General features: G+C 29.7%; 1 protein-coding gene across 1 annotated transcript; it reads right to left on the reverse strand.

The window, feature by feature from the left end:
• Positions 1-743: 743 nt before the first annotated feature.
• On the reverse strand, positions 744-9,269 carry LOC129958387 (acylphosphatase-2-like). Its single transcript, XM_056070854.1, has 4 exons — positions 9,130-9,269; positions 4,707-4,723; positions 1,587-1,696; positions 744-938 (listed from the first exon to the last, which is right to left on the reverse strand). Exons 1-4 carry the CDS (start codon positions 9,215-9,217, stop codon positions 824-826), a joined length of 330 nt encoding a protein of 109 aa, XP_055926829.1. The 5' UTR covers positions 9,218-9,269; the 3' UTR covers positions 744-823.
• Positions 9,270-12,409: the final 3,140 nt, after the last annotated feature.

Genomic DNA, 12,409 nt, shown 5'->3' on the forward strand with positions numbered 1-12,409 from the left:
AATGAGATATTTTTTACTCCTAGCTGAATTTTATCGTTAAATCAAAGATCCTGTAATAGGATCTTTTCTCTTGTTTTCAGTGATGAAAACACGGACAATTTTAATATCCAACTATAGAAAATTACGATAAAACTTTTAAAACTATCATTAAAAACAAGAAAATGCCGAAGTTGTCTTGTTTAACCTTTTCGGAAATATATACTTTTGTGATGTTACATTTTCACTAATGCTAGCTACATTAATTGCTGGCTATTTTTATTACTATAGACCAGATTAATACATTTATGTTGTATAATTTGAATAATTAAAAATTTATGATTTGAAATACATGGTGCATACTTATATATCAATTCTTTACGAATACTTTAGCCAATTCATTCTTATTAATGATAATAACAATAAAAGCATTCCTTTTTTTTTTTAATTTTCATAATATGATGTGAAAATCATTGAAACAAAGAAGACATAACACGATGTCTAAATAAAACATATATAAACCAAAATTTGAAAAGTCTTGTTTTCTTACATTTAGAAAAATCCCTGATATCATATATTATCTAAAATATGCATACAATCACATATATGCTATGATCTTAATTTGGTATTTTATGGAAGCTGAAATGATAAACAAATCAAATATTTCTGACTTATTTATCACTTTTTTAAATTTGTAATATTGCTCGAACTATAAGATTCAATTAAAATTTTCTACCCAAATTCTTTTCGCAAGTAATACAAAATGCTTATCAAAATAATACTGTTTATTAACAACATGATTTTGCGATGAGGAACAAAGAAAGAATCCAATTACAAGACTAATTTTTTAATAACGAACATTAAAACGTCTGTAATCGCATCTGTCAACTATTTGCCAATTTCTTAAATCGCAGTGGTCGATACGAGATCCAGGAGCACCTTGATGTTGCAACCACATGGCCCTGTAAGAAACAATCGAAGAACATATAACTTTTAGTTATCAATAAATTTATTCGGAATACATTTTACAATTACTAATTTCAGAGGCTTACTGAAAATTTTTTTCACTAATTTCAAAGATATTTTATATGCATTTGGAATATAATATTTTTTTCAAACCAATAACTTTTAGAAACTATTCAATGATCCGTAAATCCTTAAATTCTCTATTAATCGCAGTCATTGGTTATATTATAGTCATTGGATTACGTTTCGGTCTCATCATCGAGTTCGCAAAACGTTGGCCAACCGTTAAAAATGCTCGCCAAATCGAATGACACCTTAGATAACTGAAAAAAAAAGTTTCGCTTGAGAAACTTTTAAACTTTTGTTTTGAAGAATTGCAACTAAAATATGTGGAATGTTCGAGAGAAAGAGAGCGACGACATCGGTAGACAAATTATCGCTTGAAAAAAAATTATAATTTGTCTGCCGTACATTAGTGTTTAGGTTATTAAATACTGCGACTAATGGAGAATTAAGCAAATTATTTTGAAATTATCGAATAAGATTTAATTTTTCATTGTATTCTGCTAATTAAAAATGTTTGTAAGAATTTTTTCCCCTTAAAATGTTAAACATTTTTGCTTATGGATAAAAATGTTCCTTACATTTCATCTACCATTGCTTTTTCTCCTTGAATAACTCCCTGGATGGTTCCATAAGCTGACGGTTTCGTCCAACCTTTCAAATCAAAGCGATCACACATTTCCTTGCAATACTAAACAAAACAGCATGAATAAAAAAAGGTATTATAAGAGAAATTTCATTGGCATTCAAAAATCATAGATATAAAAAGATTTATGAATAATATAAGGCTCCCCTTTTGCAAAGTCAAAAAATCAATTACAATTTATTGATTTACTTATAATTAAGTTCTGAAAATACTAAAATATTGAATTGTCATTCGGAATATATAACCATACAAATTATTAAAAAATATTGTGGAATCTTAATATCTGTTTTTTCTCAGCTGAGGTGATTCATTTGAATCCAAACTGATACAAAAATTGTCACTTTTACAAAGGAAAATTGCAAGATATACATTCACTTGAAAAAAGGCTACAATAGTTTAAAAAATTAGAATTTTCACAAAGAAGCATTTGAAGTTTGTCTTCGTAGGCCTTTCGCCCAAAGAATAGCTAGAGGTTGGCTGCACTTTGCAAGACTGCTACGACCACTCCTCAGTGGTAAAAATACTAAACGTGATGACATTAGAACTCGAATATCTGAAGTCTTTTAAGCAGAAACCGAAGAAAGTTGTCTCTCCAAAATTTTCTTGCATATAATAGCTACTAAAGAGCCTATTAGATTGCTATCATCGACGAATAATCACCAGTATGCGATTAACACACGGACCAGAAAAAAGAATGTATATTTTTGATATCTTTTATTCCTACTGGTTAAAACTAAGCTTTGACAGAATTGTAATAGCAGTAACAAGATCGCATGCCAAATTTTATTTTTAAGTCTTTGCGTTTTTGAATTACTGTGTTTGCATCATGCGTAAACACTGACCGACAGATGAACAACTCCTTGTTGGATATGGATAAAAATTTACTACAGATTTACAATTTAAATGCTAAACATGTGTATTAAATTTTATCTATATAGCTCTTTACGTTTTGTAGTTATCGTTTTCACTTATAATTGGACAGTCAGACAGACCTATTTCTTCAAAATGTATTTCAATCAATATTTGATAGAAATAAACAAATTTGGATTAACGAAAGCGTTTTTCTGTTTCAGACATACAGTCAGTCAGATATAATTCCAAGACTGTGCTTTTCGAATTCAGGGAGATCTAAATTTTTTTTCACAAAACTAACTGTTATTATGTAAGCAAACTTGCTATGAAATTTGGCCTTGTTTCCTGAGGCAAAAAATAATGTCAGTCAAATAATTATTATAAATGTTTACTTATGTCTAGAACAGATTTGTTAGATGAACACTGAAGATATACTATGACTATTTGACAATAGACCACGCATATAATGAGGACAAGTTCTCAAACCGGTACTCTCTCACAAAACCTTCACTTCACACGAAAGGAAGAAGGTTAGAATCCGACAGAATTAACGAGGACCAGATCTACCTATGTGAAATTCTCTTGTTTTATTGGGACTATATCTTGTGGCAAGTGGCTCCCAAATCGAGATTGTTCCACTATTTGACCGTGGCTATGTTAGTGAGTAGACTATGCACACAAATCTTTGAAAATCCATGAAAAATTACTGTGATCACTTTTGCTTGAATTTTAGTTCCATAAAAATACACTTCTTTAATTTTCTTCAGAGAGGTGTTTCAGATATTCGAAGCAACTTCAAAAATAATATTTCTCAAATGATGAAACGCAAACGAGAAAGATACCATGTTTCCTAGAAAGGCTGCATACCAAGTTTTCATTTACTTTATTTTTCAAGAAATTTTCAGTATTTATTTGTCGCATAGTTTCCAATTTAAATCTCATGACGGTTCTACCGTTCTCAGACAGATGTGTTGTATAGGATACGATAGTGAGTCAAATATTGACATACAACTGTTCAATGCGTCGTTCTCTATTCAACTCAGATGAGGAACTGCCTCCTTTGTAGCACTAAGTATCATTTTTGATGGAATGAGAGGATATAACAGAAATGTTATTTATTACTGTGAGAAGGCCCCCAGCTGTGATTCAGAATGGAGGATGATAAAATAAACCTCTTAAGTTATACCGTTAATGACTGCCTTATCATATGCAACGAATCGCTTAAACAACTGCAATACCACCTAGTAGTTTAAATTATTAACTATGCAAATAGTGAATTTTGATTTCAAGTTTAAAAAAATAAATAATTTCATTTCCATCTTTTCTATGCAAATACTATTTATTTTTTCATACATTTATTTTATCCTATTATTTCTGTTTTAATCGCTTTCCTACAAATGATGAATCTTAAAAATAAAGGTGAGAAGACACGTGCCAAACGCGTGAGGGGGTTCTCGTTTCTCTCAATATTGGCGGTGTTGCTTGATTAACGATCTCCCATCTCAAATGTCACGTCATACATTTGTTTGAGGGATCGTCATATATGTAGCCCTTAATAGGGAATATTATACTTTGGCCACAGAATTCGAATGTACTTTTCGAGGCGGCAGGGTCATTCAGATCTCCGGACACTACAGTAGGTCAGGGGTACTCGCATCTTATCTTCTCTCGTTTATAGACTTTTAACGTTTTTAGTTGCTGCAAATTTCTAAAACGCTCTGTATTTCAACGGTGCCGCCTTGGAGCTAACTATATATAGGGCTTTTAATGAATATAGAGAAAATAACCCTTTGGAGAAATACTAAAATACATTATCTGAAGTAATCAAACAAGTAGATAATTGTTACCTTATATTAGAGTTCACTCATAAATGTACATCAAATATATTAATAGTAATTTAATTGAAGTTTTGAAAGAGCTATTTTAGCATGGAGGGCATAGTTTCGAAAGAGGGTGAAATGCGAGTCAGTACCCCTCTCCCCTAACTATATTAGCGGGAAAAGACGGTGCACTCACAAAGGATTTAAAATTCAGGAAGTCCTAAGATTACACACACATTAAATACATTTTTATGTATTTATAACAGGTAAAATGATGTTAACTTTTAAAAAATTAATTTATCATTCATTAGAATAACTAAGTACTTTATCAAATTTGTAAAACTTCACGAAAAATAAAAAGAGTAGTATTTATCCACACTCACCTTCGCAAAGTGGACACCTGGAAAGAAGAAAAAAAGACGACTTAAAATCATTTCATTGCTGTAATATATTTTGAATAGTTATTTTTTATTTTAATTTATTAACAAATTCATGAGATATTAAAAAAAAAAAACCTAATTTGTTTCAGATACTTTGGAGAAAAAGTTAGTGTATTAAGTAGGTTTTTTTTTTTTTTTTTTAAATGGAATGCACTTTTATACGTGGATTTTCAGGTAGGTTTTGCAGAAAAATAAAATTTTATTTGCAAACTCTGGAAAACAATCATAAGTTTTTCTGCTTTTTCAATACTTTTAGAGAGAGCATGCCAAAACGAAAACGGTCCATGGTTTATGTTAATATGAATGCAGGAATTTTTTTTGTAGTATTATACATTTACTTTGAAATGATCTGTATGAAAATGAATATATTCCGCGGTGAAAGGGGTTTACACCAAGCTCTTCGGATTTTAGAACTTTTTTTTTTTTTTTCCAGCAACGTTGTCAAACATGGTACTTCTTCTCCAAGGAAGAAAGACAATGTTCCGAATAATATCAAATCTCAGTTCAGACCAAAATCCGCAAATATTCTTATGAACAAGAATAAACAAATTTCTCAAAAGAAAAAGGATAATTTTTAACTTTTTTTTCTTTGGAACTCTTAATTTTATCTTTTGTCCGTTAATTGAGTTTACGGTTTGGTTGAATGTAACAATAATTGGGATCTATGGTTGAATTATTATAAAACGATCATTGAGTTATATGCATGCTACGTTCATAAAAAGACACCACTCGCCCATAAAAATAAATAAGAGAAGATTATTTTGTAGTTACCTCACAAAAAAAAAATACATTGTTATTCACTACAGCTCTTTATAAAAAGAGAAGCAGAGTAAGAAACATAATATGTGCCGAAACCGCAATCACTGTAAACAATTTGTGCACATTTGACATTTACAAAGTTTAAGATTTCAACTCACCCTCATTATTAAACTTTTTTTGCATTTGAAATGGTTAATTAGGGAGGGGTTGTTGTTTTTTTTTTTTTTGAAATTTTTATTCTATTGAATGGAAAAAATGTGTTCATTACCATTTACCTTTAATATTGTTAATTTAATAACGCTCAGTTCTCTCTTTAAATTTCTTCTTCCCGTTATTGTTTTTTGAATTCAGTAACCTTCACCTCTCTTGGAATTTACAATTTGTAACAAATTAACTCTCTGGGACTTTCACATTAGTGACCTCTTTTCATATTCTTTCGAATTACTTCGAAGATTATCAGGCATTGTTAATGTCTACAACATTATAAAGCATTGCGAATTTGACACTTTAAAGAAAAAGCAGTTTTTGAATCTTTTTAGACATTACATAGTTTCTCACTTTTAGTCTGCAATTTTTCTTATTTATCAGACAGTGACAGATTTCAGAGCTTCAGAAATGATAAGTTTTTTTTTCGGAATTATTTCTCTAATTTGAAGGATCGAATGAATTAACATGTCAATTTGTGAATGAATCCGAAAAAAAAATCAGCTATCAGATTTGCTTTTATCATGTACAATAAAATCTCTTGTTACTGGTACAAATGAATAATATTCCTATAAAGTATAAATTTTCGAAATTTAAATATATGAAATAAAAATATACGTAATGGTTTTATATGGAAGCTCGGGAGATGTAGACATTTTATTCCCGTAACATTATCTCATCAGTATTGAATAAGCTCTGAAAAAGGAGAAAGATGAAGATACACACAGGTTACCAAAGTTTCGCGGTAGAAAACAGACGACAGATTTTATAAAATTTGAGAAACAAAATTCGTCTGTTTCAGCACATGCTTTGGCACATCAACAGTCCATTTTTAGCACTCTAGTCACAATCTTGAAAACAGAATTCGAAATTACGTTTTATTAAAGTAAGAAATGCTTAATTTTTATTAAAAACATATAAATGACTTTTTTTTTTTGCTTCTGTGAAACATTTATGTCTCTTAATTTTATATAATCGGAGCAATTTTCACATTTTTTTTAAAGCCGATAGATAAGAAAAAACTTGACCAACGATAGTAGTGGTTTCAACTGGTGGCATCACTATAAATTAATAGCTGAATTCTAGAAAGCTATATTCAATGATCGAGGAAAATCTCATTTCCGGCATCAGCGAGATCCATTGTTATCGCTTGAGAGACCGTCAACTGCATCATAAATAATTTATCATGCACATATCAAACAATGTTGACTACAATAGATAAAGAATTTTACAAGTCTGCTTTCTTGACTGTGAGCCAAATGCAGGACTTGGGGAAATGGAAAGGAGTGCAGAACTCGGAAAAGAACTCCATGAAGGTTAGGAAGTAATTGGAGTTAAGAAAATGAATGAAATAATGTTCATCGGCGGATTTTATTAAAAAAGCTGCTATTCTATCTTAATTTTTTTAAAAAAACCAGATATTCAATGGTTTACTAGCAACAGAAGCATTGTAGGTATATTCCAATGGGAAAAAAAAAAAAAAAAAAAAAAAAAAAAGAGGACAATATTTGTCTTGTTAAGTCTAACCTTGGTAATTTTTTTTTTTTTTTTAATTTTCTCAGAAGGTTCCGTAATTTTTTTAAACGAGTTAAGGAACACAAAATATATGAAAAACAGAATGATAAACTTTTTTAATTATATTTAAATGAAAATATTAAAGGTTTCACTAAAACTTTTATTAATAAATTTTCCTTCTTCAAGCCAGAAATGCAGTAAATAATTGTATAAGTCGATAGTGAAACAATTCAAGATTAATTGAATAAAGGATAAAATCATAATAATGTTTATATGTGCCATTGTGTTATGTAGGGTTAATAACAGGAAAGTTATTTTAATTCATTTTTTTAGTTTTATGAATTTTTTTACATATAATACTACCTGAGCAAAGGAATAATGACTTAAAAATTGATTTCCTAATCTACCCTTTTGCCTTAGAATATCTATTCACAGGGGCCATTACAGACCGAGCATGATTTAATTTTTTATTTTATATATATATATATATATATATTATATATATATATATATATATATATACAGGTTGTAAGAAGTTGCAGATTGATTTTTGGAAGAAAAAAAAACTAATATAATCATATTTTGTTCTTATCGAAAAATTAAAATCAGCCCTTTCAATAAATGAATAACTATGCATCTAATTAATTTTCCGGAAAAGGATACTCTTTTAAGAATAAAATTATTTTATATGGTTTCGAATAGTACGATTTCAATTTGATCATTACCCAACAATTAGTCACTACTCAGTAAAGGAAAGTTAATTATAATTGAATGAAAGAAAATTTTATAACAGTATACATTATTTCATAAAGGGTTTTTTATCGATTTCTATTAAGTTATTATATCAGGGTTTGGATTATGCTAAAAAGCATAAATAAACATACGAGTTCATAGTACAATTTTTGGATTTGATGAAAGATTTTTTTTTAGACAATCGATATTTTATTTTTGTTTTAACGGTCCAGTTATCACTTAGCTATCTCTAAATCCGTATATATTTACATTGAATGAATCTTTGATATAGGATATACCAATATAGGAATAAATAGAACATTGGTGTGTCGAATCAAAAAAGATAAACCTACTCTTATGAACTAGCCAATATTACTCAGGATAAAAATATTTTCACCCAGTATATCAATAAATAAATTTAAATAAAATAATATAAAATATTTTCTATAATAATATTTTCACAAGTATAAAAATATTTTCACCAGTTTATCAATAAAAAAAATATTTTTTATTAATAAAAAGTAACTATTTAATTAAACGTCCTAAAACCTTCTGTAAAACTTTACTTATACTTCACAGTACAAGTGAACAAAATTTGAGGAATATCTATTTCGTAGCTTGAATGTCTAGATTTTAAAGCTACTTATGAATTTTCTATCTATAGATAATAAAATCTATTACTATTTAATTTCTACTATGAATTGTTTTGTAATATATATTTTAATGACGTGTCTACATTTGTTGTTAAATTGCATTCTCCTTAAAAATATATTAATATATACCATTAAATACACATAAAAATTACGTTAAATGTGCTTTATTTGCTTAAAAAATAATATTCTTCAAACAACAGAAACAAAAATTGTCAAAAAAAAAAAAAAAAAAGGAAATAGCTCTCAACACTTTAATTACTTATCACTATTTAGAAATGGAATCAGTATAATACAGTTTTTGATTTGCCAATTTCACTAACTTTAAAACTAACTTACAGAAACTGAAATTTAGTTTAAAATTCTGAGCATGTTTACTTAGATTAATTATAGAATATAACATTAAAAATATTGCATGAGAATCAAATATACTTATAACAGAACATATTTACAACTGAAATTGATTTTATCAAGAAAGTAGATTAATAGTGACCAAAAACATTTACCTTGAACTCCACCAAATACCTCGAATTCTACGTGCACCAGGACGGGCCCACCGTTTCTTTGTTGCTGGGGCTGCACGACGGCTGTCATTGTCTCTAGTGGCCAAGAGATAGATGCTCGACTGTGCAAAGAATAGTTGAAGAAGACGGACTTTGTCGACAATGTTAAAAATAAACAGATGAATTTGCTATCCCAGCGTTGTGTACGATTTAGGTCACGATCCTTTCTAATAAAAAAAGAAGGCTCATTCCACTTGCTCAGGTGATTGTTTGCCTTGCTTAATTAGAGACAGTGTCTCTACATGAAACAAACAAAGCTCAGGAGAAAAATGTATGATCAGAAGTTTAAAAGATTAGGAATATTTACATACATTTTGTGGAAACAGTTAATTTCATTCGAGATGGTGATAAGTAAATCAAAATGTAATTTATTTGCATATAAAATGATTTAAAACCTTTCAAGTATCTCTTAATCCTTATAGAAATTGACATTTTGCTACGTTTGACGGATATTATTATTCAGGTTGATATCATCTAAAGCAATTAACGTTTTTTTTAAATTTATTTAAATTAACATTCCTTTTTCTCTTCAAATTCCTTGCAAAGATTTTTTTTTATTCGTTTATATATTTATTTTGTTTAATACAAAGCATTTAGACTTTCTTTGAAAAACATGGAAGTAGTATCTTTTGATAATTCTTTAATTAATATATCTTATCTAAATAATTTACTGAAGGTCCTAAAAGCCGATAGAACTAACTGTATGATGTTTGCAAAATTTCACATCACCTAAATTATTAAAATACAAGTGTCTAAAGTGTTGTTTTTACTATTTTAACCAAATGATTAAAAAAATTTTTTTGGAAATTTCATTTGTGCAAAAAGAAAAGGAAAGTAAATTTCCTCCACCTCCCCCTCTCCATTTTTTCTTAAAATAAATAAGGATTTAAGCACTGAAGAGAAAAGAAGATGGAAGCAAGCCCAACTAATAAGAGTTTTTCATTTAAACCTGTAATATTTTTTTTTTGGAAAATAGGACGAAAATCCCTTTTCGATCCCTAACTTTTATGCCATAGTATCTATCTATCGAAAAAAAACGTTGCGAGAGGATAATTTCCTAATTTGAATTGTCTTTCTATCTTCAAAGGACCAATGGATAAGTAAAAATTTCAATCCCCAGCCTTTTACTTTCTCTTTGGATGGCCTATCTACAAGCAAGGCCGAGATTTTTGCCCACATTAAATTTTAACCGACAACAGATATGTTGTAATCATTTTTACTCTAATGAATTAAAATTTAATCCTTTTTACTCTAATCAGTTAAAATTTAATCAGTTTTACTATTTCTTGTATTCACAAGACTTAATGGTCGAAGCATTACACAAGCTAATCAAAATTAAGGTATAGGTGTTTAGAGCTCAATTATAAAGAAAGCATAATACCATTTCTCTGGCACACTATTTTGATCATGGGTATTCTGTTTATAAAGAAAAAATAATTAACATTTTCGCTAACAATTTTAAAAGCGAATCAGCAGGCTTATTTCGAGTAGTAAATTAAGCATAAATACAAAATAAAGTTTCATGCTGTTTAGTAATATTTATTGGATACGCTAAAATATTTTTTAACATTTACAATTTGCCTTTCGCTACAAAAGCTGTGTGCTTATGTGGTTATGCATATCTTTGTTTACCAGTTCTTAATCTTTTCGATTTTGGCTTGCTTACTTTTAAAGGACCATATAACACCACACATTATACAGATCTATAGAAACACGTTATATTGTGTAGCTGATAATAGTAAACACGGCATGACATAAAAAGGGAAAACATTGAATATATTTTGTAAGTTCAATCATGATATAAAAGATTCAGAGTTTGAAAAAAATAATTCCAAGTCTGCAATTGAATTGCAAATATCTAAAAATGCAGTTGAATATTAAAAATGAAACGCAACAGCTCAAAACTTATTCTACGTTAAAATGTCAACTGAATTTTAGTCAATGACATAAAGCTTTCCTTTACCTTGTATCTATGATTATTTTACTTCTTGATGTGCCACTTCTGGTTAAATTTCGTGCATTTAATGACTCAAGCAGCATAAAAAGTAATTACTTTTGTCGTTTAAAACATTTTTCCAATTGGAAGTATTATATATGTCTATCTCTAACGACTTAGAAATTAGCAATTGAATTAGAATAAGAACTGACACTAAGTACTTAATGAAGAGAAAATTCAGGTGAACTTTATCTTTTCTTTTTTCTTTTTAACAGTTAGGCTGAAATTTCCAATTTAAAGGTAGTTTCGAAGCTTTATTGTGGAACTGTGAACAAGAGCCTAAGAAATGTGCAGTATGTGGAAAGTACGAATAATAAAGATGCATTGGTAACGCGATCTAGCTTTTACGCATTCGAGACGGGAATTTTCCCTCCTTTAAAAACACCAGAAATTTTCAGAATTTGCCATTTTATGGAATTCATAATGTTGTTCACAAGACCAGATCATTGACAGATAATTAAGTTTGAGAGGCGTAGGGAAAAACTTAAAGACTGATTCAGAAGTTAATATTGTAATGTCTTGATCTAGACTGATCAAATAACGAAGCAGAATTTCTAGACAATTCTTTATTTCACAGCCCTATTTATACAAAAGAACAACTTGTTCTAATCTTGGTTAAATAGTTATTTACACCTGTAGTAACAGACACAACAGTCGAAGTCGAAGGTTTATCTTGAAACTCAGTTCTCCATCAATGCGGAGAAACAACACCATAGGGAACTAACAGGTTGTTAGTCAACACGACCACTCCAGGGGTAGTTCTCGGACTAAAAAATCGTGGGCGTAGTCCAACAGTCTGCCTGCAATTCGTTTCTTCTCCTCTCTCTAAAAAAAATTCTCCTCACTTTATTTCGGCGACAATCTCCGCCTCTTAATTTACATTAGTCATTTGAGCTCTCTTTCGGCCAATCGGGGTTCAGCAATATGCTTCCTCAGCGGCGCCAGTTGGTCGTGGGAAGGTCCTTTTAGTGATGCACCTTTCATAACTGACTATTCTGGAACACGAAGTTATCATAGTCCTTTCACAATGAGAAACATTTAGCATCCAGATGTTTGGGCACCCCATTCTCTTTGAAGGTACTCTCAATATCCCTTACACGAAGAATTCCCACATGTGGTCTTTCACTGTAGTCGCTAGTGAACAGATGCGAAACCACGCAGGTGAAAAAGATCCACCATCTGGCTATCTCGAGGAGTTTAATAATTAACAGTGACGACACAGCTGGT

This window comes from Argiope bruennichi, chromosome X1 (assembly GCF_947563725.1).
Source record: "Argiope bruennichi chromosome X1, qqArgBrue1.1, whole genome shotgun sequence".
Taxonomy (NCBI): domain Eukaryota; kingdom Metazoa; phylum Arthropoda; class Arachnida; order Araneae; family Araneidae; genus Argiope; species Argiope bruennichi.

What these genes read in the sequence shown, in the direction of transcription:
- LOC129958387 (XM_056070854.1), bottom strand. Translation starts at nt 9,217, where the DNA reads ATGACAGCCGTCGTGCAGCCCCAGCAACAAAGAAACGGTGGGCCCGTC. An exon ending in AAAGCAATGGTAGATGAAAT is followed by an intron (nt 939 to 1,586) that starts GTAAGGAACATT and finishes TGTTTCTTACAG; the next exon opens with GGCCATGTGGTTGCAACATC.